Raw genomic sequence first — 27,170 nt, 5'->3', positions numbered from 1 at the left:
CTGCTGCCCTTGAAGGTGAACCTGTTGTGCCCCTGTGGCGAGATGTTCTGCTCCTGAACTAGCTGGTTGGATCTATCCTCTACACTCTCTGCAGGGATTGCAGCTGCAGGATTATACCCCAGGCATGTATGCCCCCTGGAGGGGGCAAGGTGAAGTAGGGGGAAGAGGAAGCTCTCCCACACACTCACCGGACCTGGACTTGGAGTGCGTCTGGGGGTTCCGGGACCTCGGCAGAAATTCCTACTCAGCAGGCGGGGTGGGCGAGCTACTGCGGAGTGGTGGGCGGCGGCCTAAGGGGGTGGGAGAGGGTCTGGCCCACACTGCGCCTGGGCTGGGACTGGTCCCACAGGTGCAGGGCAGCAGGAAGCTCTCCACACACTCACCGGACCTGGGCTAGGACTGAGTCTGGGGGGTTCTCGGAACTCGGCAGAAATTCCTACTGGGCGGGCGGGGTGGGGGAGCTACTGCAGAGTGGTGGGGGGCAGCCCAAGGGGGTGGGAGAGGGTCCGGCCCACGCTGCGCCTGGGCTGGGACTGGTACCACTGGCGCAGGGTAGCAGGAAGCTCTCCGCACACTCACTGGACCTGGGCTAGACTGTGTCTGGGGGTTCCTGGAACCCGGCAGCTATTGGTAGTTTTATAGATAATAAATTTTCTTCATCCACTATACCCATTTGGTTACTCCAGAAAGATTTCAAATGAGAGAGGCAGAACAAATGCTGCCATGGATCATTTTATAGAGTAGTAAGTATCCTAGAAATTCCCACTGCTGTTCAGTGAACTTCATCCCCCTCCCCCACTGTATCTTAATAACTAGTGGATTTCTCTATGTGTTTTATTTAGTTGAATACATTTTTCTTCTTATTGCTGAATTGACCATCTGGCCCCTTCTGAGTAGTGTCTTTCAAAAAAAATAGCTTCTGAGAGCTTCTTTCCTTTCTACTGCAATAAGTAATACCAGGCTCAACTTGTATATTTTCTACAGAGCTGCCATTTCTACCAAGATCCTTGGTTCTTTTTTTGTGAGGAATGGGACTGGTTCTTAGACACTACAATCTGGATGCTAAGGGTGCTCCTCAGTAGTACATTGTTACTGCTTCTGGCCTATTGAATGGCAAAGTTAATTCATTATTTTTAAAGTAAGCAAATATTTCTGGATTAGAAGTAAACTTCTTGATTCCATTGAGAAGGCTAAGTGTTTGAAGAGTGACATTTTATAAAAGTTGCCTAAGTGCATCTGACATTGTTTGCTCCCAACAATAACAAAAGTCATTTTCTCTTTCTGTAATATAATCTTTGTTCTCAAGTTGAGTTTGTTTGCACAAGAGCTCACTTCTAGCCATTTTCTATGTAATGATTACTGTGACTCACTGCTAGTTGATACAATTGCTCCTGTATTTTGGTTTTCATTAAGTTTAAAAGGAATCCTTTCCTATGCTGTCATTATTTGAATGATTATACATGGTCAATAATATTAATTATAGCCAAGTCTATATTATCCAATTATAAATCAGAAAGGAAGGTATGATTTGATTCTACAAAAATAATGAGTCGGTATTCATCAGATTAACCTTTGTTAGAAACCTGGTATAGGTTAGCCAGAGTGATTAGTCATGATCCTGTCATCAGATAATTTATCCATAAGTAGAACAGATTAGGAGAGATAAATATTGATTCTTTACCAGACCTAAGGATATGAGTGTTAGGCCTCTTTATGTAGTAAGCAATAGCCTATCAAAAGACAGTATTTTAGAGGATAGTCAGGTTGAAATAATACATGTGAATTACAAGTTTGGTGGAGGTTAGTGAGGAAAATCAGGACCTTCCCTATGTATTTATTGCACTGTATTCCTAACCTTAAACAGTTGTATTTCAGGAAATGACATTTTTACCATTGGGGCAAACTACTGGGTTAAACTGATAAGTGTTCTGCCCAAGAGGGAGTTTGGAGTAGGTTGAGTTTGGTTTGTTTGGTTTGATTTGGTTTTGCAGTACTGGGGAATCCAACTCAGAGGCGTGCCATCACTGAGCTACACCACTAGACAACTTTTTGGAGATGCATCTTGTTTGCCCAGGCTGGTCTTGAACTTGCAGTTTTCGTATGTCTCAGGCTCCTAGGGCTGACCTGATAGCTCAGCGGTCTAAAGCGCCTGCTTAGGCAGAGCATGCAGTGGCCAGGGTTTGATCCCTTGCTTGCTGTGCTTGCCCCGCCTCCAGGGTGCACTGCGATTGAGACTGGTCATGGTGGCACATGCCTGTAATCCCAGAGCGTGGGAGGCTGTAAACAGGAGAATCTCTAAGAGTCCAATGTAGACCCTGTAAACCTTGTAGACCCTGCCCTAAATACAGAAGAAAAAAAAACTCAGTCTCCTGAGGACTGGCATTATAGGTGTGTACTACATCTGGCCAGAGGAATATTTTTAAAATGTTCTCTTGATTCTTAAGAATAACTCATCAGTGTATCACAGATGGTTCCAATAAATTTAACCAAAGGAAAAAGAACTAATTTTACCCAAAAGTTGGAAACTTTTATAGATGGTCTCGGTTTGGAAATGAAATTAGAAGTGTTGGCTAGAGATTATAAAGCTTTTATAAAAGCCAGAATTTGGCCTCATTAAACTCTTCTAGTATTAGGAAATTCAGTCAGAGCTTGAAGTTAATTAAATTCGTTATATGTCTACTTTATGAAAAAACATTAGGCAAGGCACTCTTTGGAGCCTGGAGTGGAGATGGAAGGAAACAACAACTAGTAAGATGTAGACACAAAACAGGGAAGGGTGGAGGAGAGAGGGGGAATTACCAAAGTAAGCGCAATGAGGTGAAGGACGCAGATTTATTAGGCAGTGTGACATAACCCAGGATGAGAAAAATGCTCCAGCGAAGTTGCAGACAGCTCTAGTTGAAATATGAAGAAGAGAATGATTCTAAAGGGTGGACAATTACGAAAGACTTTGAGGAAGTGGTGTTTAAACTAAACCTTGAAGGATGAGAATCTTGGTGGAAAGTATGAGAGGAATTCCATCTCAGGAAATGGCATACTCCAGGGAAATGGGGAGCATGATGACATGAAACTGGGAAGTTAGAGTTAGGGCTGAGTGATGGAGGCCTACAAATGTAATGCTAATAAGGCTGGATTTTTATCGTTACCTCTTTCTGTCGGCCAACGCCCTTTATAAAATAATCTCCTAAAGACTCTATCACTAATTGTAAGTACTGTTTTCCTTGACATTTTAGAAAATATATCCCACTTTATAACATCTTTAATAAATATCCAGGCTGGGGTTATAGCTCAGTGGCACAGTGCCTGCCTGGCAAGCACAAGGTCCTGAATTCGATTTCTGGTACAAAAAAAGTCTCATTATAACTTCAGAGTGTGATAGTTTTTGACTTGAGCCCTCCAGCTGCTTAAACTGAGACCAAGCCACTTTCCTTGGCCCACAGTCTCCTGCCTGGCACCACACCACTCGCTGCCAGGCCCGTCTTCACCACTCTGGCCATGCTTATTCTCCTCCAACTCACCACGCTAGTTCTTGCCTTGGAGCTTTAGTATAGTTGCTTGGAATGTTTTGCCTGTTCCATTCAATCAGGAAAAATTAAGTAATCATTCACTCCCACAATTAAGTCATGCTCCGTAGTACTGCCCATGTTACTGTCTTCAGTTTTCACAACACTTCAGAGCATACAAAAGTATCTTTGCATTGTTTAAGTCTCCCTCCTCCCTTCACCAGACACATTCTCACTAAAATATGAGGACTGTCATAGAGGAGCTTGCTGTTTACTGTGGTATCCCCAGCATCTGGAATATGTGCTGGCCAGGGAGTCATGAGCAAATAATTCTTGAATGAACTTGACAGATGGTATCTGTGTTTCCATTAGTGGCAGTACTGAAGTGCTTCTTTTGATATCACTGATATATTTTGTTAATGGGATAATAAATTTCTATATTTCTCTCTTATTTACTCTGTAGGTATGAAGCCCCACAGATCGCCTTGCGTTGTGGGATTATGCTGAGAGAATGTATTCGGCATGAGCCACTTGCCAAAATCATCCTCTTTTCTAATCAATTCCGGGATTTCTTCAAGTATGTGGAATTGTCAACATTTGATATTGCTTCAGATGCCTTTGCTACCTTTAAGGTAAAAAATGTTTTTTTAGAATCTATCTTTTTGAGTGTGGCCTCTGAAAAGACAGTTTGATTTTTCCCTCCTGCAGTACTGGGGATTGAACCTGGAGACTTACACATACTACCCCCTAACCCAAGAGTTTAATTTTATTTTAAAATTTCATTTTAAAAAGACAGAAAAAGGGCCAGCAAGATAGCTCAGCTCAGCCTGGGTTCGATCTCCAGTAAGTACCACATGCCTCACTGGCCCCACCTGGGGAGTGCTGAGCCAGCCACCCAGACTGGGCGTGGTGGCACACGCCTGTAATCCTAGCTCTGGGGAGGCTGAAAACAGGAGTATCACTACAAGTCTAAGCTGCGTGGTGAGACCCTGTACCAAATACATAAAAATAAATAAATGCATTAAATAAAATAAAAAGAAAGAAAATTCTATTTCTTAGGCCTGATTGTTGCCAACTATGTATGATGTGCATCATAGAGACATCAGTAAATAGAAGCAGTCAATAAGGCTAGTCTGTCACATTGTGGAAAAACAACTAAAAATCCTTGTCGCTTGCTCACATAAAAATAATTCTGATATATGCAGTTAAATGACAGAAGCAACATGTAGTGCTTTGGGTACACCATGCCATCATTGAAGGGGTTAAGCTTCCCTTGAGGTGCGTAGGCACAGAATACCTCTGGAAGGATGTATAGCAACAGAGAAGGAGACCTGGGTAGAGAAAAGAGATAGAGAATTACATCATGGGACATGAAGAAGTCCCACTGTTTTATCAGTATAATTTTAAAATTTCCATAGGGTGAAATAAAATACTAAGTATATTAGCATTTTCATAGTATGACTGATTTTATATACATAATGTATATGTGTATATACATATATATTATATGTATTTGTATTTTAACAGTGCAGATAATCATAGTAACATATTGTTATCATCTAAAATGTACTTGGTCATTATGTGAGAAATACATTTATTTCACCTAACTTAATTTTTAAAAAATTTTAATTGTGGGATAATGCTGTGGTAGTGAAGCTCTGGCACGTATACTGCAACAGGCTATTTGTTATCACTGAAAGCTCTAAAAGGTTTTCTATCACTGGTACACTATAAGACATATAAGAGTTAGTATTTTTAGTGTATAGTTTAGTAGGTTTAAATATATTCACATTGGTGAACATTCAATCTCCAGAGCTTTTTTAGCTTGCAGTTAAAAATCTATACCTGCTAAACAGTAACTCCCCATTTCCCCTCCCTTAGCCCCTGGCAGCCATTCCATTTGGTGTTTCCATATGTTTTCTGATCAAAAAGATGTTCAGTAATCCTATCAGAAAATGGCATAGACTTCACACATCCAGTGAGTGATAGGACCCCAAGGATTTCTATTTTAAAAAACCATTTGTTTGTACTTATTGTCTTGACATTCTTTAATATTTTTTTGAAATTTTTATTAATGGTTGTGTCATGTTCATTTTCCAATAGTGAAAACTCTTTGTTCTTTGGAAGCAGATAAAAGGTTTGTAAGCAAAAAGCTAGTTGACATATAGGTTAGTGTATAGGCAGGTGGCAACTTAGCTAGAACTGTTTTTGTTTGGGGTAATAATAATTATGATAAAAATAAATTTTAAGATGACTAAAATGGAGTCTGATTTTCTTTAGTGCCTACCAAGTTGGTTTGGAAGGCCATTTCAGAAAAGGTATTGCAAAAATATTTTAAGATAACAATAGGCTTTCAGACTAACTGTGAAGTAGATAAAATTAATTTACTTGTAAGCATATCTTTAGATTCATTTCTTTAAAAGCATTTCAGCAATTTAATTGTTGCTTTTACATAATTCAAATATACTTCTACATTTTTTTCAGAATATAAGTATATACTATTAAAATATCATAGGATGAAATGACTTTTTATATGTCATCTTAAATGTATACTTTAACAGTGCTGACATAGTTCATATGTTAGTATCAATATGTAGTCTAATGGTTACTTAATGGACAAAGTTTGAAAAGTTGCCTATGACTGGGGCAATAATTAGTACTTTTTAATAGCTCTTCAGGGGTGGCAGAAGGGAGAGCAGTGGTTTGAAGTGCAGAAAACTACATATCGTCAACAGCTAAAAGTGTACTCAGCACCAGAGAAGTGTCTTGAATCTGTTAAAAGGTATTCCACCCATAAGTGGGAGAGAGTGTCAGGAAGAGAGAGAGAGAGACAGAGAGAGAGAGAGAGAGAGAGAGAGAGAGAGAGAGAGAAAGAGAGATTTTTTAATTTCCACAGTGTGAAATAAAATACTAAGTATATTAGCATTTTTATAATATGATTGGTTTTATATATATAGTGTATATATGTGTGTATATATATGTTATATGTATTTGTATTTTAACAGTACAGATAATCATAGTAACATTTTTATCATCTAAAATGTACTTGGTCATTATGTGGGAAATACATTTATTTCACCTTGCTATACATCCTTCTGGTGCCATGAGAATCAGCTAAAGGTGGAAGGTGCCAAAGACTAAAGAAAGATGCAGACAAAACCAGGATTCTACCAAGTATAATTTGTTGGGGGCTTAAGGACAGAAGTATGTCTTGGGTGGCTGGAAGACTAGAGGTTCCCTGCATCCCAGGTTAAGAGAAAAGCTTTTATATGCTAAGCTACATAGAGGTGGGCTGTGGCCAACCAGAATGTACCTTGGTTTTCTCTGAACTATTAATATGTTGAGCATTAAGTCCAGAAACAGTTCAGGCATCAGTGGCCAGCACAAAACACACAGCTGGCCACTTTAATGACTTTGTTTATTCTATAGTGTTTGGGCTGTGTTCCAGGGTCACCTGGCGGCAAGAGGGCACTTATGACAAAGGTGTCTGTAGTAACTGGAAGATGGATCCCTACATTAAAAAAGAGAGTATGAGGGGCAACAAAGGCAGAGTAAGGAAACAGAAAACTATCAAGAGTGGCAAAGAGGGAGGAAAGAGGGGAAGAGTGGAAAAGCCTGGGAACAAACCCTAAGGATACAAAGTGCAGTGAAGTCCCAGGAGCCTTGTCTGTGTCACAGACAGCTCAGCCTCATGGGCGAAACACCTGCCCCATTGATCCCAGTGACCTCCCAGAAAAGGCAAATCTTTTTTTTTTCTTCAGTACCAGGGAATCAAACTCAGGACCATGCATTTGCCAGGCAGGTACTTATGCTGTTGAGCTATATCCTCAACCCAAGGGTGAATCTGGAGCATGATGAGACAGGCTTCCATCACACTGAAAAGGAACATGACATTTAGTACAGTCACTGGCTCCAATTTTTTTTCTGAAAAAAATGCCTGGGCTTTAAAAACTAAGGAAGTGTTTCCTAATAGATGCTACTATCATCCCATTTTTCTTCTTCTTCTTCTTTTTTATCATATGATTCTTTGCTGTCTTGGAAACAAGTCAGTTCCTTTATTAAAGAAAATAACCCCTAAGTAAGACTTCACATAATTACAAAGAACAAACTCTGAGGGGGAAAGAAAATACTCAATAATTATCCCCAAGTTCTTTCAACATTTTTTAGCATAAAAGATACTAAGACTAGAGCTGTAGCTTGATGGTAGCATGCGTGCCTAGCATGTGCAAGGCCCAGTATCAATCAACCAACTAATCTATGAATCATACTTGATAGTAATTCTTGCTATCAGATTTTCAATAGTATTGAATGACAAAAGTAAACTATGATATTTAGATTTGTACTTTTATTTTTTATTAAACTACAAAATAATCATAAAAAGTTATTTTTGTATATTTTACCAGAATACTTTTGTGGTTAATGTAACAGTGACCATAGGCCTTTTATTTGATCACCTGATCTCAGAGGGTTTAGTTTGGTTGGTTGGTTTTATTGACTTTGATTTTTGTTGTTGTTTTTAACCAGTGGTCCACCTTGTTAGCTTTGCACCATGATGACCATGACCCAATCTAATTATTGTTATCACACTGTTAATTTATATAGTTATTTTTTCCATGGTATCATCTATAATCCTTTCACTAAAAAGATTCTGTCCAATTATCATCTCTTTCATCCATCCCTCCAAAGATCTACATAATTGAAGTGGTTTGAATTCCATCTCTCTCACTCTGCCACCTGATTAACTGTATTCCATTAAGTAGTTAGTTAACCTTCAAGTTTCACTTCTGTGAAATTAAGAACACAATCCCTGCTTTTGGATTGTTGTGAAGATTAGCACTAACATGTGGCATGCATAGGACACACGCCCTACACTGAAGCTCCTAACAGGTGGCTCAGCCTCATACCCGTGCCACTGTCTCTCTCCCTCCATCCTGAGTTTCCCAATCAGAATTCACTAAAAATATCAAGATCAATTTTTTTTTTTTTAGCATAACACTTAAACTGTGTGTAACAGCCCTACTGCATCAAAACTGTTTGGAGCTAGAATGAAATATGCTATCTCAAATGTACTTTTTAAATTTTAAATTCTTTCAAGTTTGACCTTTCTTTCATGTGAAGTTTCTGTTTTTACCTTCTTGGGCAGGATCCTAGTGTTTTTGTAGGTTTTTCTCCCACTCTACTACATGACATATGATGAAGTACAAGTTGTATTTGTGTATTTGTGGGTATGTGAGCATACATATGCATATATATATATATATATATATATATATGATTCATTTTGTGTATATATCTCCTGTATACAGGAGATATATATGAGTATATCTACATATATACCTTATGTATACATTCAAGTGTAGATGTAGGCAGACAGCCTATCATTTATTGGCCATACCCACGTATGTATGCTGCAGGAATTCTACACTATGGTATTATATTTTTTTATTATTGGTATTTTTTGAATTTTGTGTATTTGGTACAGGGTCTCACTGTGCAGCTTGGACTTGCAGTGGTCCTCCCATCTCAGCCTCCCCAGCACTGGGATTACAGGCATGCACAGCCAGGCTGGGTTTTGGTGGCCAGCTGAGCATCCTAGGCTGGGGCCAGCATGGCATGCTGTACCAGGGATTGAACCCACATCCTTGCAATTGCCATGTAGTGCTTAGGCCACTGAACTATCTCTGCAGCCCTTATTATAGGATTTTAATTTTTTTTTGGAATTTCAGGATTCAAGCTGTAACAGAACTCTCAATTTCTCTTTCTTTGGAATAACTGTTCAACAGCCTTTCTGGGCAGCAGTGGTCTTCTGTGTTCTGCTGGAGTGAGGAAGGGCCCAGTACTTACCCTGACGGCAGACACTGTTACTAAATGGAGATTTGCACAGGTGTCACAGTCCCCAGGGCAGCAGCCTATAACAAGACTCCCTCTCTCCTGAGTCAACTCAGAAAATCCCTGATCCTACTGGGGGGAGGGATGCAAACTAGTCATCTCCAATATCCTCTTAGGGAAGCCCCAAACTACCATGGAGCTACTTTACTCTCTCAGGGATCCCCTGATACAGGAACTAATTTGAATCAGACTTTAAACATGTTAGAAATGGAACTCTGGTAGTTTCTCCATTTTAAGACTCCAGTTCTGGTAGAGCAGTTCTGAGTGCTCTGTTCCACTGAGAAAAAGTATTACATTTGCAAAGGTAGCTGCAGTCACTGATCAAATTGTGTGATGATTAGTAGTAGGAAATTAAGGCCTATTCCCACTGTTTCTTAACTTGAAAATCTTAAAACCACTAGGTAACTCCTCACTTCTGTTACAATGCCTATTATTAAAAAAAAAAAAAAAAAAGATGAAAGCTACTTAGGAGGCTGAGGCAGAAGAATACCAAGTTCAAGGACAGCCAGACAGCATACGTGAGACTCTGTCCCCACTGCACATCCCTGTACTGGGGACCAAACTCAGACCTTTTGTATTGAGTTACATCTCTAGCTCTTCTCTGAAACAGGGTCTCACTGAATTGCCCAGACTAGACTTGAGTTCATTATCCTTCTGCTTCAGGCCTCCCAAGTGGTGGAATTATAGGTGTATGCCACCATGCTGGCCAAGACTTAGAAATAAAACCAGCTGGGATGCTGCTCAGTGGTAGAACACCTGTGGATTTAACCCTTAGTACACTACTGCCCTAAAAAGATAGTAAGTGATGGTGAGAAAGCATGTGGAGAAATGAAATCTTTGTATATTGTTGGTTAGAATGTAAATTAATCTGCCATCATGGAAAATAGTATAGTGGTTCCTCAAAAATGTAAAATACAGCTACCATGTTATCAAGCAGTCCTACTACAAAGAAAACAAAGTTAGTAAGTGTAGACATTTCAGCATTATTCACAGTAAAGCCAAGATATGGAATTAGCCTAAATATCCATTGACAGCTGAATTAATTAAATACATAAACAGTGAAATACTGTTCAGCCATAAAAAAGAAGGAAATGCTAAGGGAGCCATGGTGGTGCACACCTGTAATCCCAGCACTCATGAGGCTGAGGCAGGAAGATCATTGTGAGTTTGAGACCAGCCTGGGCTACAAAGTGAGCTCAAGGCCAGCCTGAGCTGTATAGTGAAACTCTATCTCAAAAAGAGCCCCCCACAAAAAAGAAATACTGTCATTTGTGACAATATTCATGAACCTAAGGGACATAATATCAAATGAAAACCCTTGGCATGGAAAGATAAATACCTCATAATCTCACTCATATCTGGAGGCTAAAAAAATTATCTCAGAGAGGTGGGGCTAGGGTCAGGGTGAGAAGATGTTGGTTAGAAAATGTAAAATTTCAGTTAGCATGAAGAAATCAGTTTAAAAAGTTCATTTTACAACCTGATGACTATAATTAATAACTTTTTATTATTGTCATTCTGAGGTAGGGTTTTGTTATATAGTCAGGCTGGCCTTGAACTCACAGAAATGCCCCTGCTTCAGACTCCCAGGTGCTGGGATTACAGGCATGCACCACTATGCCAGGTTATATTTTGGAAATTAGTAAGAGTAGGTTTGGTCTTTACACACACACACACATTGTGAGATAATAGCATCCTAGTTAGATCCACTGGGGCACATGGTAGGTTTCTGTATCTGTGACAAAATTTCTGAAATAAACAACTTGAATGTTAGTTTGACTCACAGCTACAAAGGTTTTGTAACTATGAGGCAGATCCAACCAATAGATTCCAAGTTGTTTTGCAGGGCAAGCAAAGGCTGCGAAGTGTATCCTCAAAGGTAAGGGAAAAGCAGCTTCATTTACTAAAGGCCACAAAGAGAGAAATGGTGCTGGAGGACTAAAGGGCAGCACTCTGTGGATAAATCAGGCTGTTGAGCAAGAGAGGCAGAAAGAGAGACTGAGTGTGCTTTGACCTGGCGTTGTGTGAACTGCTCCTTGGGGACCAAGCCTTCAGGATGTGGTTTTGGGACCTTTAAGATCTGATCCAAGGGCTGAAGGTGTAGCTCAGCAGTATGGTACTCGTCTCGCGTGTGAGGCCCTCGGTTAAATCCTGAGCCCTGAGAAAACAATCCAAGTGATTGCGCAGTATACGTGTGTTTAAGAACCTTAAATTGTACATGTTTCATATACTGTCAATTAAAAATAAACTACCAAGAAGTTATAAAATGCTTTAACTATTTTACTTTTTCTTGTTATTAAAACAGTGGCAACTTCCTGGGACCTTTATTCACCAGTATTTTACCTTTAATATTTGGTCCTTGCTTATTTAACACAGTTACAAAGTAGAGCATAAGCATCAGTGGCTTGTGATTGTCAACAAAGGCACTATTTCTGTGCCTCTTTGTGATGAGTCAGAGAGAAAGTTTTGACCCTTGTGTGGGCAGGGTCAGCCCCCCATGAGGAGCAACCAGAGAAGACGGATCTTAGGGCTCTCTGCATCCCTAAGAATAGAGACCAAAGCCCCAGGACGGGACTGTGGTAAGACAGAAGAACTACTTTAAAATTGTACTAAGAGGACTACAGCTTGAGGATCGAAAGTTACCCCAAGCCAAGCACGTCCGTACCCCACCCCCACCTGTTTATCTGCTGTTATTCCAGGCCCATCACACCCAAGTCCTGTAAGAATACTGTAAGCCCACAACTTAGTGTAGGTGATAAACTTAACCTTAAGACAGACAAACAAAGACTTCTAAAAGCATTTTTAAGCAAAATATCTTAGATCACTCTTTTTTTTTTTTTTTTTTTTTTTTTTTTTTTTTTAAAGAAAAAGACTTGGCCCTGGTTTTCTCCTATGAAGAACTTCATCCTTTCTTGTGTAAAATGGGCTGGTATCTTCTGTGCTAAACCAACAGATTCCATAGAGCTCCACCCCCAGAAATACACAGATATTCCTGGCTCCAAACTGTAATGCACCTCTCTCGAGGGCCTGCATTCTATATATTTGAACGTGCACTTTAAATTCTGCCTAGTACATCCATTTATGCCCCTTAAAAAATAAAATGAAATAGAAATGGGTTTTACATGCCTGCTGCCTGCCTTTCGCCTGTGAAACTATTTTCTATGTCTTCCACAAGCTTTGGGGAAGCTTTAATTAAGTATGTATTAAAGTATAAGACTTTATTTTGAAAAACTTTAAAATACTTGTTTTTAATTAAATTTTGCAGAGTACCTGGGCAAAGAATTAGGCTCTAAACTTATAAAAGGGATTAGGTATGCTGTTTTCTTTCAGCATTAAAGTAAAATAAGGATATAATTTAGGTGTGAGCTGAAGATTGTGTGAAGTCCCTTCATGCTGTTATGCCACTTTCTCCATGTCTGTATTGGTAATAAGATAGGATTGCTTCTCTCCGACTGTGAAAGGGCGCTTTGTGCTACTCGCATACCGCACTGGTGCTCACAACCAGTTTACCAGTGAGCAGGATGATATAGATGACACTCCTCAGTGTCATTCCTGTGCTTTCCAGAGTCCTAGAACATCATTTGAAAATGGGGAGGGGCGCTAGGTGTAGTGGCACACACCTGTGAGCCCAGCACTCAGGAGTCAGAGGTGGGTTTGAAACCAGCCTGGGTTACATAAGGGAGTTTAAAGCCAATCTGTACTACGTAGCAAGACCCTGTCTCAAAATAAATAAGTAAATAAATAAATAAATGAAATTAGAGAAAAATGAAAGGTTAAAATCTATGAAATTCATTTGTGAGATAAAATTTTAAGTCATTCAGAACTCTTGTCTCTTGTTTAAAGTCAGTATCACCAGGAAGGAAGGAAGGAAGGAAGGAAGGAAGGAAGGAAGGAAGGAAGGAAGGAAGGAAGGAAAGAAAGAAAGAAAGAAAGAAAGAAAGAAAGAAAGAAAGAAAGAAAGAAAGAAAGAAAGAACGAACAGAACAGAACAGAGCCGGGGCTGTGGCTGTGGCTGGCAATCCGCCTGTGGTCCCAGCACAGAGGAGGCAGAGGCAGGACTGTTTGAGCTCAGGAGTTCCCGACCAGCCCTGGCAAGATCACAAGATCGTATCTGAAAATTATGAAATAAAAAAAGATTACTTACTAATGCCATTTGAAAATCTTTACAAACTGTATTAAAATTATTATTGTTATACTGTAATTGAAGCATGGAGTGAATGGCTTGAAGAGGTACGCTACTGACTTGTTTCTCAGGCTCTATTTGTTTCAAAAGTTAAATTATTTTATAAAACTAACAATAATATGGATTTAAAAAAAGACTGTAGATGTTTTTGTTGTTATTTTTAATCTGGAAGAAATGCATTTCATATCCTAAACTAAAGTAGGAATGGAAGTAATTTTGTAGTATGAGTGAAAGTATTCTTTTGCATGTTTTATGTGTTTCAGGTGAATAGAGTTAGCAAACTTTAGAAGAAAAGATTTTTTAAAAAAATTTTAAAAATCTTTTATTTATTTGGTACAAGGTCTTTCTATGCAGCTCATACTCGTTGTGATCCTCCTGTCTCAGCTTCCCCAGTGCTGGGATTATAGGCATGTGCCACCACACCTGAGGGGGTTTTGGGGGCCAGAAGAGTGTGTGGTAACAGGGATCCAACCCAGGTCCTTACACTTGCCAGGCAGGCACTTAGACCACCAAGCTATCTTTGCAACCCAAAAAGACTTATTGTAAAATTTAAGAGATTATAAAATCTACTTGCCATAATAATTTTGTTTTACTTCATTATTCTCTTTCAGGATTTATTAACCAGACATAAAGTGTTGGTAGCAGACTTCTTAGAACAAAATTATGACACTGTAAGTAGAAATCATTTCTAAGACTTTGTTTTTTGTCTGAAGGCCTCTGCCAGGACTGATGCCCTTGTCAGGACACAGCGAGCCCCGTGCACCAGAGCCCCTGCCTTCTGTGAGCACAGAAGGACTCCACCAGGCGGCCACTGTCACTCACACCTCATCTGGTCACACTAGAACTTGGCAGTCTGATTTTTTATGCGTCACAAGTGAAGCCCTAAGTGTATTTAATATTTTCCCAAGTTGTTTGTCAAGGTTTCTTGAAAGATGGCACACAGTGAGGTTTAATAGATGGTTTATCAGAATGATTTGGGAGGATCAAAATGATGCAATTTTTTAATGCAATTTGTAACTTGTAGAACTAAAATTAATAGAGACGTGTGTCTCCTGTCTCCCTTGGTCTCCACATTTCACAGTGTCTTGGCAGAGGTGGATGGTGACAGTGAGACCTCCTCAGTCAGGGTGACAGCTGCCGAGCACCCCGGCTTCTGAGGCGTGCTGAGAGCCCAACACTCTCGCTAAGCGTTCTGCAGCTCCTGTGCTCTGATAATTTCTTTTCTTTTCATCAGATTTTTGAAGATTATGAGAAGTTGCTTCAGTCTGAGAATTATGTAACGAAGAGACAATCTTTAAAGGTAATAGCAGCTTGCTTTAAATTAGAGTTCCTGTAAGCCATCAACTTGCTAGGGAATAATATCTACCAGTCAACAGGTACATATAGGACAGTTAAAGTATCATCTTTGGTCACTGGAGGAGTATGTTTTATGATGCAGCTGTACTTTATAGCAAAACAATGAAAACACCTTGCCTCAAGTATTTTTTGGAAAGCTAAGATAGGCCTGGTATTTTTATTTTATTTTACTATTATTTTTAAATTTTTATGAAAAAATAAAACAAAATTTCTTATTAAATAATAGGAGAGGGCCAGGGAGATGGCTCAGTAGAATAAATGCTTGCCTGGCAAGTGCAAGGGCCTGAGTTCAATCCCCCGTTCTGCCAAAAAAAAAAAAGGAGAATAGCAATAGTTAATACATGACATATTATTATCATTAAAGTCGTTGCTCGGAGTACAAGTATGGGCATCAGAGTTTCTCTAATCGATATCAGCACAAACCTTCCTTTTTAATGCACTAAGAGACACTAATGGTATAACTAAGTCACATTTTTTCCCCTACTGTTCTTTTCCCTTTTGCCCATTCTAGTTCCTTTTTCCTTTTGAATAGTTTCTTTCCATTTCACAATAAAGCATGGCTTTCATCTCTAATTTCCAGTGCTGATTATTTTCCAACTACGTCCTATTTTGAGAAATACAGGGGGAGCAGCTGGAATGTCTGCAGTCCTCGCCCATCAGTGGGCTTTTGAGCTGAGGCCTGAATTTGTGAAAAACTAGATGATTCTCAATAAGATTGTGTGTGTGTGTGTGTGTGTGTGTGTGTGTGTGTGTGTAAAACCAAGGCAGTTGCTATTTGAAATCCCATCTTCCAGGCAATGCCTGGAAGCCCCAAGGAGGAAGGCCCCGTGTGTCATGGGGCCTCCCGCCCAGTGGAGCGGCAGGCATTTGGCCACAGGGAGCTGGGCGTGGGCATGGGCGTGGGCTAGAGCTGAATCTCTGCCCTGCATATCACACTCATGTTCAAGTGTTCTCGCAGACAATAAAACAGACTGTTTTTAGTTGAGCAGTTTGTAAGATGTTCCAGATCACTGAATAGCATACTTGTATTATTTTTTATGTCATGATAATGACATTCACAGGACAATGGATTTGTTTCTAAATATTGAATACAGTTTTAAGCTAAGGCAATAAATAAAATGTTTTGTGCTACTTTTTTTTTTTGAAACAGGGTCTTATAAATAGTTCAGCGTGGCCTTGAACCCACTATGTAGCCTGGCTACCCTTGAACTTGCTGCAGTCTCCTGCCTCAGCCTCCCTCATGCTGAGATTACCCACGTGCACCCCCCCAGCTGTTCGACATTTTTAAATGTCCTTTATCTGTGGTGATTCACATCAGCCATGACCTGCACCCCTCTGTAGCTGTGTGCCCTCACGCAGACACAGCACCCTTGTTCATGGACAGATCCGCTTCCAGCCAGTCAGTCAGCACTCTTTATTGAGTCAGAAACTCGTGCAAGGTGAGCCATGTGCAGAAGAAAACCCATGCAGACTGTGGCCACAATGCTGCCCCACTCCTGTTTAGAGTTTGCCAAAGCAAACAGCTAGGGACACATCCAGTGGCCACAGCCGTGTGACTAAGGAACGATTGATTATGCCTCAGGAACCCACAAACACAGCCAAAACAGGAGGAGCTTATGTGTGTTACAAGAGGCGGTGGCCCTGGAGGGCTGGCGTTGAAATGGTAAACAGAGGTAACAGTGGTCTAAAGGGCCAGTGTGTAAGAAATGGCTGCTACATTTTCTAAACACCTCCTCTTTTCTGTGAGTCTGTCAGATACTGGGCCAAGTGGAGAGATTCAAATGAAGTAAGGTAACTGAACTGAGTTGGATGGAAAAAAGCTGACGGCTGTCGTTTTTAGAATTTACTCTTGTAGCATGGTTAGCAGTGACAGGAATGTGAACAGATTTGGACCTTAGGGTAACAGAACTGACCGTTACAGTACCTTTTAGCTGATCCTCCCCTTTCTCAGCCTTCCTCCTGCCTTTTCTTTCCTATTGTTCCAGCATCCCCTCCACAAAAGTCCTGCCCTCCCATGATCTTCTGTCTGGACATCTTCAGCCCATGTTGCCCTTGTCTCCTGCCCTTCTAAAGCGGGCTGGGCAGAATCTTGCTTCTGTGCTGAGGGCAACCTGCATGCAGGCATGCCAGTTAAGCACACTACCTCTGAGCTGTGCTGCCAGCTCAGAACCAGAACTTATTAAATTTTACAAATAAGTATTCCTAGTCACCATCCCCAGAATTCATTATCCCCAGAGTCTGTCTCTGGAAGGGATTGATATATTCTAAGTAAACAGAGTAGAGGATGAGTGAAACCTGTTCCTGCCAGCTTGCAATTGCAGTCAGACCTACTGCATTGGCTGCCTTTCTAAATAAAATCCTTCATAGTTAAATGCCTCCCACATTTGTTTATAGAAAGGAGCACTGGCCAGTGAAAAAGCAAAAGCAACAACACCTAACAAAAGCCAAATAAAGCAAATGTAAGAAGTTAACAGTGTTTAAAAACTCATGATAAAGGCCCAAGGATATAGCTCAGTGGCATAAACACCTGCCTAGCAAGTGCATGGTTCCAAGTTTGCTCCTCAGTACCACAAAAAAATGAGTAAATAATAAAAAACCTCATCAAAGGCAGTTGGCTTTTTTTTTTTTTTTTTTTTTGTATGAGATTATGGCAGAAATGCTGCTAATGTGGTCTTGTGTCAATCTGCTTCAAGGGAATAGGAAGATAGTTGTGCATGAAATGGTCCACAAAAACTTTGAACTCATCAAATATTGTCTGTTCTTTTCTTTGATAGAAAAATGTTCTATCAAAGCTTGACTGTAGCTGTTTTGGTTTTTCCTGTGAAGTTTTGTTTGTACAAAATTTTTTTTTGATTGTAGAACCCAAGAGAGGTTAGATATTATAATAGTAAATGACTTTTTACACAATAAACTGGCTTAAGAACTATGCTGTTTTCCTTGTTTTATTTGCATTTAAATTTTTATTGGTTCATTTTAGATAAACATGATCACATTCATCATTAGGAATTTGGGAACTGTACATGATATATCTTGTGTTTATTTCTTTTCCTTTTCTTTTCTTTTTTGGTACTGAAGACCTTGTGCTTACCAGACAAGTGCTTGTGCCGCTGAGCTATCTTCCAGGCTGAACATGCTTATATCCTGATTCTTCTTTTTTTTTCCCACCTTCTCCTACCCTCCCTTTAGCCCCCTTTCTCTGTTTGTTTCCATTTTTTCCTTCTATTTTTTTTTCTTGTCACTTGTTGCCTTCCCCTCCCCTTATTTGCCTTCTCATTTGAACATTTTCTTCCCATTTCCCAGTATCTACTATACACGGTGGTCCTTATTTACCCTTTGGGTCTCTCACACCAGAAAAACCATATGAAATTTACAAGCAAGCAGGAGAATAGCTGGGTTGAATGGAACCTCTAGTGTCAGTCTTTGAAGATTGTCCACATTGACTTATGTAGTGGTGGCTCCAGTCTGCACTCCCATCAACAGTGAAGAAGGGCTCCTTTTTCCCCACAACCCTGCTAGCATTTGTTACTGTTGACTTGTTGACAATAGCTATTCTTTCTGGAGTGACATGGAATCTCAGTGTTGTTTTAAAGTGCATCTCTCAAATGACCATTGGTGTTGAACTTTTTTTTTATATGTTTATTTGCCATTTCTACTTCATCTGAGAAGTGTCTGTTCATTTTAGATGCTCATTTTTGGGTTGGGCCTGTAAATTTGGGGTTCTGATTTTTGTGTCTGTTTTTTTATGTTTTAGATAGTAGTCCTTTGTCTGAAGAACAGTTAGAAAAACTTTCCCATACTGTTGTCTCTTCATTCTGTTGGTGGTTTCTTTTGCTATACCAAAGGTTTTTAATAGGATGAGAACCTGTATGGAGATTCTTTGTGATAGTTCCTGTGTATTTGAGGTTTTGTTCATGAAGTTTTACCTACCCCATTGTCTTCAAAAGTCTTACCTATTCTATTTTCCAGAAGATTTAGTATTTCTGTTTTAATATTTAGATATTTGGTCCACTTCAATTTTAGTTCAATGTATGGTGAGAGATTTGGGTCCATTTTTAATCTTGGGCATGTGGAAAACCAGTTTTTCCAACCCCATTTATTAAAGAAGCCATCTTTCTTCCAGTGAAGGTATTTGGCTCCTTTGTCAAAGACAAGGTGACTGAATGTGTTTGGAGTTATTTCTGCATCTTCTAATCTGTTCAATTGATCTCAGGTCTGGTTTTGGTTTGGTTTGGTTTTGCCAGTATTATGTTGTTTTGACCACAGTAACTATACTGTTTTCTGATTCCAAAGTTTTTGCTACCTGCTGGATTTTGTTAATCGTATTCTGAATTTTCTAGACTGTATTAGTTGTTAGGCCCTTGGAATCCTGGTGTCAATAAAAAGTAATTAACAGAGAAATTCCTTTCTCTCATGTGACTTGTGTAGGAATTTGTTTCTTATCTTATTCAGAAGTCTGGCATTTAATTACTAGCAAGAAAGATTATAACTCAAAAGAAGGTTGGTGGAATTCTTGGCCCTGATCAATTTCATTAAAACAGTAAGTTCAGAAAACCTCCAAGTTTTATTCACTGTCTGGTTTTGCTGCTACTATGAGGTATATAAATAAAATTTAAGTAAAATGCAAATTTTTCCATATACTTAATATAGTATTACTTTAAAGCTTTGTACAGTTTGTCATCATTAGTATTAATTAAAATAAACTAACAAATGGCCAAAATGCTCAGGGTTAATTAAGTTATTTAACACAACTACTTGTGTAGGAAAAGCTGTGAAATTGTCTAAGCAGAGAATAAATTGGGTAGAATTTATATGTAGGTATCTGCATAAATAAGAACTGAAGTCACTTCATCTGAATTGAATTCATAAATGTAACGTCAACAAATATCATTTGTATATATGTACATGTATGTTTGTAAATTTTAAGGATAAGTACTCAAAAAATAAAAAATTTTGTGCCAAAACCTTTTGTTATATCTATATGTAATATATATGCTCTTTAATCACAGCTTTAGAAGCTCAGTAATTGTCTTGCCAGCTTTACAGCTCAGAAGCTTTTAGAGCCAGGGAGGCATCCCTTTGACATGTACATATCTAAGGAGTAGCACTCCACCTCCTTGGCCCCCAGGAATTTGATATAGGGACTTTCCTCTAAGCTATAACCATTTGCTTGTTTGAGAGATAAAATAAGTCATATTATCCAGGTAAAGGTAATTGCTTAAAAAAAAAAAAAAGACAAATTACCAGGTGAATTTAGATGAACTCTGATGAAGACAAGTATGATCATATCAAGTCTTTCTTTTTTTTAAAATGTATTTGGTTGTTGCAGGGTCTCACTACACGGTGACCCTCCTGCTTTTAACCTCCCCATCGTTGGGGTTACAGGCACGTGCCACCATGCCTGGACACTGGTTGGCTGTGCTTGCCTAAGCAGGCACTTAGTTTGCTGAGCTATCTCACAGGACCAATATCGAGTCTTTTTATAGGAGGCAGATTATTGTTGGGACCTTTTTGGGACAGAGTCTTACTGTGTAGCTCAAGATGGCTTCACACACATAGCATTCCTCCTGCCTCTGCTTCCTGAGTGCTGGGATTACAGGTGTGTGCCACCATGCCTGGCACAGCAGTTGGCTTTTCATTTTGAAATCCTATTAGGCAGCAGACTGTAGTTGCTTTGCTGTATACTGAGGTGAAATTTTGTCTTCAAAATTTCTTTCTCTCAGAGTACCCACAGTATATTACTTAGTAAGAAAGATGGGCTTTGCTTTTCTACCTTGTGTGTAAAGGAAGAGCACTGTTGGTAGGACACTCCCTAGCAACACACACACACACACACACACACACTCACACTCACACTCACACAGCTAGCTAGGCATGGACAGGAACCTTGCTCTCAGGCAGGTATACAGATTACTGCACTATGAGATGGAACAAGTATAAGTGGGAACAAACAAGGAGCACAGCAGCAGGAGAGGTAGAGCCTCTGTGTGAGAGGAGAAGGGGCCTCCCTCCCATCGATCAAGCAGAGCTGGGGGTGGGATGCTTTGCACGTAGGCAAGAGGTAAGAAGTCTGGCAAAGGCAGTGACCTCGAAACCAGGAACAGAGGCAGTTTCCACAAGAGTGTGAAGTTACCTCTATAGACTCCAGGGAGGGTACAGGGAACGAAGAGGAACCATTTCATTACACTGGCTATTCCGTCTGCATGACAGTAACTAATGGCCAGCTAGTATCCAACAGCGGCAGATGTTATTTTAGTGCAGTAAGCCTTCAGGTGTGTAGTTAAAAGATCGTGTTAGATAAACGATCCATCCTGGGCAAAGAGGAACTTTGCTGGCAGCTACACATTGAAGTGCACATGTGTACACACGTGTGCCTATGTGCACACCTGGGTTCTGTTGTGATACAGCTACCTCCCCATCTCCCCCCCTCCAGGGTTTCTGTAAATATCTGCGCAATGTATTAGCATCCTGAGGTTTTCAGAAAAAGCCCAGTAAATAGAGAACAGCAGAGAAGTGGGTCTTCTAGAGAAATCATGTGATGGTGCATTGCACGGGCCGGCCGCTGACGGCCAGGAATTACCCCTGAGATAGGGAGAGCAGCAGCGGCTTCAGCGGTGCTTCTGGTCAATCTTCAACACTTTTTCACTATGGGTGCTTTAATATTGTTTTGGAGTAATATTACATTTTGGGAATCTTTAGTTTTGCAACTATAAAAGATTTTGCTTTGCTTTTTCATAAAGGCTTGATGCACTTGAAAAGTTAGGATATCATTTCAGAGTCTTTGATTTTTTCTTTCCTGGCTTTAAATCAGGTTTTATAATAAAGGTCGAGGACAAGGTGTAGTTAAAAGATCGTGTTAGATAAATGATCCATCCTGGGCAAAGAGGAACTTTGCTGGCAGCTACACATAGTTTTTTAACATAAAACTATGTTTCCAGTAAACTCCTACAGCACATTTGTTGGGAACAAAATGATAATTTTAGAATCACTGTTGTTATTCCCATCGTACCTGAATATCTAAAGGGCAATACATTATTTGAAAACAAGATAATTAATCTAAGTGATGAAAATTAATTTATTCCATGTTTTGGTGAGTTTTAACAATGACAGGCTAGGAAAAAGGATGCTTTAAGCCCTGATGTTAGCAAAACCATAATAATAATTAGTGCTTTTATGCCTTTGTGTATGTTTGTGTGTGTGTGTGTGTGTGTGTGTGTGTGTGTGTGTGTGTATGTGTGTCTTTATGTGTGTGTGATACTGGTAACTGAATGCAAGGCCTTTGCACTGAGCTGCATTCACAGCCCTTTTTAATTTTTTTCCCCCTGAGACAGTCTCACTGAGCTGCTGAGTTTGTGATTCTCCTGCCTCACCTGGAATTACAGGCATGGACCACCATGCCCAGCTCTGTGTCTGTTTTTCAAGAAGTATTTAATGACTGTCATTTTTTCACAACATCATTCTTATATATCTTAGTCTTTAGTGAAATATATGGGAATAAGGCAGCTGCTGAGGCAGATGACAGCTTTTACTTCCTTCTGTCTGGTAGCTGCTGGGTGAGCTAATCCTGGACCGCCACAACTTCGCCGTTATGACCAAATACATCAGCAAGCCAGAGAACCTAAAGCTGATGATGAACCTTCTTCGAGATAAGAGTCCCAACATTCAGTTTGAAGCCTTTCATGTCTTTAAGGTAAAGAACAACCTAGAGAACTAATCTTGTACATAGTATTTTGTTGTTGTCGCTCTGTTTTGTTTTCCCAGTCTTAAGTGACAAGCTCCCTGCTTTTTACTATACTTCATAGAGAAAAAATTAAATCAGCAACCTTTTGTTTTGCATGATTTAGATGAAATTTTAGGACTATTGTAGTGACTTCTTGGTTCTGAACAATTTTCTAACTAATCTATATCTTTAAATATTTTCTAAAACTCTTTACTGACCATATTCTCCTGCTAATCTAGTCACATATATCAGTCCTTCAGTGTAATATGAGGCAAATTTCTCTCTATTACTTATAAATTAAGAGAAATTTCCTGTCCAAACTACCTGACCTATCCTCAGAGGGCCTCCCACCCAATACTTGGAATCAAATTAAACAATCGTCTTCAAATTACAATCTACTGAAAAATAAATAAGGTTTGTTCTTCTTGGTAAAAATCCTTCCAGTTCTCCAGGAAACTAACAAATGGGGGTGGGGGGAATCTAATGAATTTTAAAGACATTGACGGGGCAGTATGCTCTGGACCTCAGTATTTCTTTCTTTCGTAAGAGACTGACTCTTTTTTTTCTCTCTCTCTCTCCCCATGGGATGTAAGAGGTTTCCTCTAGATTACTAAAACAATCAGGAATTTAGGTAGAACTGGAGACCCACGTATCAGGCTGTGAACACTTGGCTTTCCTCTCTCATTTTTTTTTTTTTTTTTGGTGGGGGGGCAGTACTGGGGACTGAACTCAGGCCCACATGTTTGCCAGACAGACACTTACGCCGCTGAGCCCTCCCCTGCCCCTTGCACACTCTGCTTTCTGAAGCTCCCTCTCTCAGCCTGTTGGGAAGCCCTGAGGATACACTCAATGCCCTTGTTACTCCTTCATTACTAGCCTAGAAATTTGGGTCTTTTTTCATATCTTTCTTTCTTTTTTTTTTTTTTTTTTTTTTTTTTTTTGCAGAACCGGGGATTGAACTCAGATCCTTGCGTTTGCCAGTCAAGCGCTTATCCTACTGAGCCATCTCCCCGGCCCCTATATCTTTCTTTAACAGAGTAATAAAACCACTTTCTAGAAATATGAGATAATTTATCTATAAGGCAGGTGAGAAGAAACTAATCTGTAATCCCATACATTTTTTTTTTTCTTTTTTTTTAGACAGGGTCTCACTATACAGTTCAGGCTGGCTTTGAACTCACTATGTAGCCCAGGCTGGCCTCAAACTTGCAGTGATCCTCCTGCCTCAGCCTCCTAAGTGCTGAGATTATAGGTGTGCACCACAATGCCCAGCTATAATACCATACTTCTAGGTACTATAAACATCATAGTAAACTTGATTTGCCTGTGCACCTGAGTGTCCTTTCTACATCCATATTCAAACTGTACAATTGATATTGTCATTTTATCATTCAACACAATAACATATGTAAGCATCTTCATCATTGTTATGTGTAGCTTTCTGAGCTGGTTTTTTGTTTTTTGTTGTTTGTTTGTTTTTTTATTTTTTGACATCATACCTTATGACTATATCAATATATTTATGCTAGTGTACGTAAGTAGTCCTTTGACAGTGCTATTTAAGATAGTTCCTTTTTTTTTTACATTGTAATTAATGCTACAATGTACATTTTGTGTATCCAACAAGATTTTTCCACATTTAGGATTATTTTCCTCTGATAAACAACTAGAATAAAACTGCAGGTTTAGAGAGTTTTAGGATTTTTTCTGGAGAGGTCTTTACACTGTATTATATATTCAGTGATATAATTTTTAAGGCTGTAAGTGGGAGACATGGCTGTTTATAAGTTAACTGTTGCTTTCAAAAGTAAAAACAAAACTAAAAACAAAGTTTAACCTTCCAAGCGCCAGATATTTATTATCCAGAAAGCCAGCAGAGTAAATAAAATCCTAATTCAGTTTACAAATTCTACTCATTTCTATTTGATATCCTAATGGAACTTTTTCCAGAACTTAATAAGCAGATTCTAAAATTTATATGATAGAAAGTGACAAAAGATTAGCTATGGCAATTTCGAGAACTAGGGGAATTTACCTGTCAGATGCTAGGATCTGGGGTGTGGCTAAATCTTGAAAAATTTTTATGAAGTAGAATAAGCAGATGTTAAAAAGATAGAACTTACTCAAAGTTTAAAAATATCCAACATGATAGTGTATGAGGAGTCATGCCTGTGCATTATGCCCTGAGGAGGGTGAGTAATGTGAACTGTCGAAAGCCTTGCGCTGTTTGTATCTAAAAGTCTGCAGATGTTGGAGCTGAGGGCAGAAATCTGTGCTCTCACACATTTCTCCCTGTATTCTTATCATTAGAATTATTTCATAAAAGTTAGGCAAATTGGATTAAACAGAATAAAATGCTGTAGGATGGGACACACCACTATTATAAAGTGACACTCCTCCTCAAGACCCTGCTGAGTGCCAGGCACTGCAGAAGGCTGTGTGTCATGTCGTTCAGCTCCACAGCAGTGTACTCTTATCATCCAAGATGAAAACAAGCTTTTTATAATTTTGTTCAAAAATGCATTTTAAGGCAGATTTAGTGTGTGGCAAAATAGAAATGGCCTGCTTCCATTCCCAGAAGATCAGAATTGGATCGCCTAATCATTGGACACAGTAGGTACATTTAAAATAGTTGGCCATTTGTTTACTTGAACATGTATAAATTGAGCCTGCCCTGCACCCCAACAACGTTCCTTCCATTCAAGTTAGGAACTTGTTTACTTTCCCAAAATAATATTTTGCTACTTAGAAAAAATAACAGTTGAGTCCTAGAACTTTTTCACAGTTCTTTATTAATAGTTTTTTTCACAAACACCTTCTATAAAGGGTACAAAAAGTTATTGTTACTCAGCAACTCAGGCTTAACTGGGCATGTCTCTTTTACTTTGCTAACTCAGGAAACCCTAAACAGGAAGACTCACCATCATATCAGTTCTCAGGAATCTAGACAACCACAGGGTCCTGAATAATAATACCATGGCTTGGAAACTGCCAGTCTTCCTGACAGGCATCATAATGTTAAATAGCCAGAACTTTTGTGAGTTGAGGGTGTATGAGGATGCTTTCCTCCTGGCACACTCTGTCCAGAAACCCCCATTTTATGGATCTGGAAACCATTTCCATCGAAGGCCCAAGAAATGAGGAAAACAGCTCTGTGCCACCAGTTAAACTGCCTGTAATCCCAACTCTGGGAGGCTGAGGCAGGACAGAGTTTCAAGCTCAGCCTGGGCAATTTAAATAGCAATTTAGTGAGACCCTGTCACAAAATAAAAATAACAAAAGGGCTGGGGGCTGGGTACATAGTTTAGTGCAAAAGCCCTGGGTTCAATCCCCAGTACCATTAAGGCTAAAGCGAAAACCTTGCCTTTGGAGCCAGACAGCACTGAAGATTCTGCTCCCAGGAGGATTTTGACTTGCTGTACCGTTTGTAAATTGCACAGAAAAATCAGACTAAGATGAGCTCAGAGTTCTGTGATGAAAACTGTAGATTCACAGACTTGTGAAGGACGAAACAGCTGAGAGGGTAAGATGCAAACAGTAGGGAAGCTGGGAGAGCAGCTCTGATGCATAGTGGGCGCACCGCTGGAGTAAAGTCGACAGTGACAGCTGTGGGAACTGTAGGATTGTTGCCACATCACTCACGTACATGGGGTTTTGCTTTTTTAAAGGATCCCTAGAAAGGGAGACTCCATAGTACCTCAGAGGTACTTTCCTGAGGTTAAGAATCCAGCAAGGCTAAAAGATGATTGAAGACCTTAAAAAACAAGACCCATGTAGGCAGATTTAAAACACTAATACACTAACCCTGGACCTCTGGCTAAGGCAAGTTCAAGCCCAGTCCAGGCAACTTGGTGATTTAGCAAAACCCTGCCTCAAAACAAGAAATGGCTGGGGTTGTAGCTCAGTGCAAAGGCCCTGGGCCCAGCCCCCAGAATTGGCCTCCCAAAAAAACGAAACCAAACTAATACACCAGAAAAGAAGAGCTACTGAGAAATTTGATACAGTTATTTGAGAACAACAGAGCATTCCTCATGGAATGCCACAAGTTGAGCCAAAGCAGACTTGCTGCAGGAGCTTGGGGGGGGGGTGCACTATCAATATATTTCCTAAGGATGGGCTTTTGAGACATTGGAGTGCTTTGAAAATGGTCATAGAGTCCACCTTTCCAGAAAATCTCCCTTTAGGTGAGTTTTTACCTTCTTCATGTTTCACTTTATTTCCCACATGGATCACTGTATCAGAATGATTTTAGGAACGGCAGCTGTGTAGAGGCAGATTCGGGGCAGTGGCAGAGGTGTCTACAGTGCACTTGACATCAGGTCTGCGGGCTCCATCGCTTGCACCACTTTCTGCCCGCGGCTGGTTGCTTCCTCGCTATGTAGGAAGGAAAACAGTCTATGTCTGGGAGGACATGGGGTATTCTATGTGGGAGGACATGGGGTATTCTATGTGGGAGGGCATGGGGTAGTCTACGTGGGAGGGCATGGGGTAGTCTACGTGGGAGGGCATGGGGTAGTCTACG

General features: G+C 39.8%; 1 protein-coding gene across 6 annotated transcripts in view; it reads left to right on the top strand.

Annotated features, from left to right (window-relative positions):
* Positions 1-27,170, top strand: part of Cab39l (calcium binding protein 39 like) — a 156,594-nt gene that overhangs the window by 121,266 nt on the left and 8,158 nt on the right. For all 6 annotated transcript variants that reach the window (XM_023717291.1, XM_023717294.1, XM_023717290.1 and 3 more), the window contains 4 exons: positions 3,967-4,135; positions 14,187-14,246; positions 14,810-14,875; positions 22,475-22,618. In XM_023717291.1, the coding sequence (XP_023573059.1) occupies positions 3,967-4,135; positions 14,187-14,246; positions 14,810-14,875; positions 22,475-22,618 (439 nt within the window). The remainder of the gene's footprint in view (positions 1-3,966; positions 4,136-14,186; positions 14,247-14,809; positions 14,876-22,474; positions 22,619-27,170) is intronic.

This window comes from Octodon degus, unplaced genomic scaffold (assembly GCF_000260255.1).
Source record: "Octodon degus isolate 3935 unplaced genomic scaffold, OctDeg1.0 scaffold00051, whole genome shotgun sequence".
Taxonomy (NCBI): Eukaryota; Metazoa; Chordata; class Mammalia; order Rodentia; family Octodontidae; genus Octodon; species Octodon degus.
This window is presented reverse-complemented; position numbering and strand designations above follow the sequence as displayed.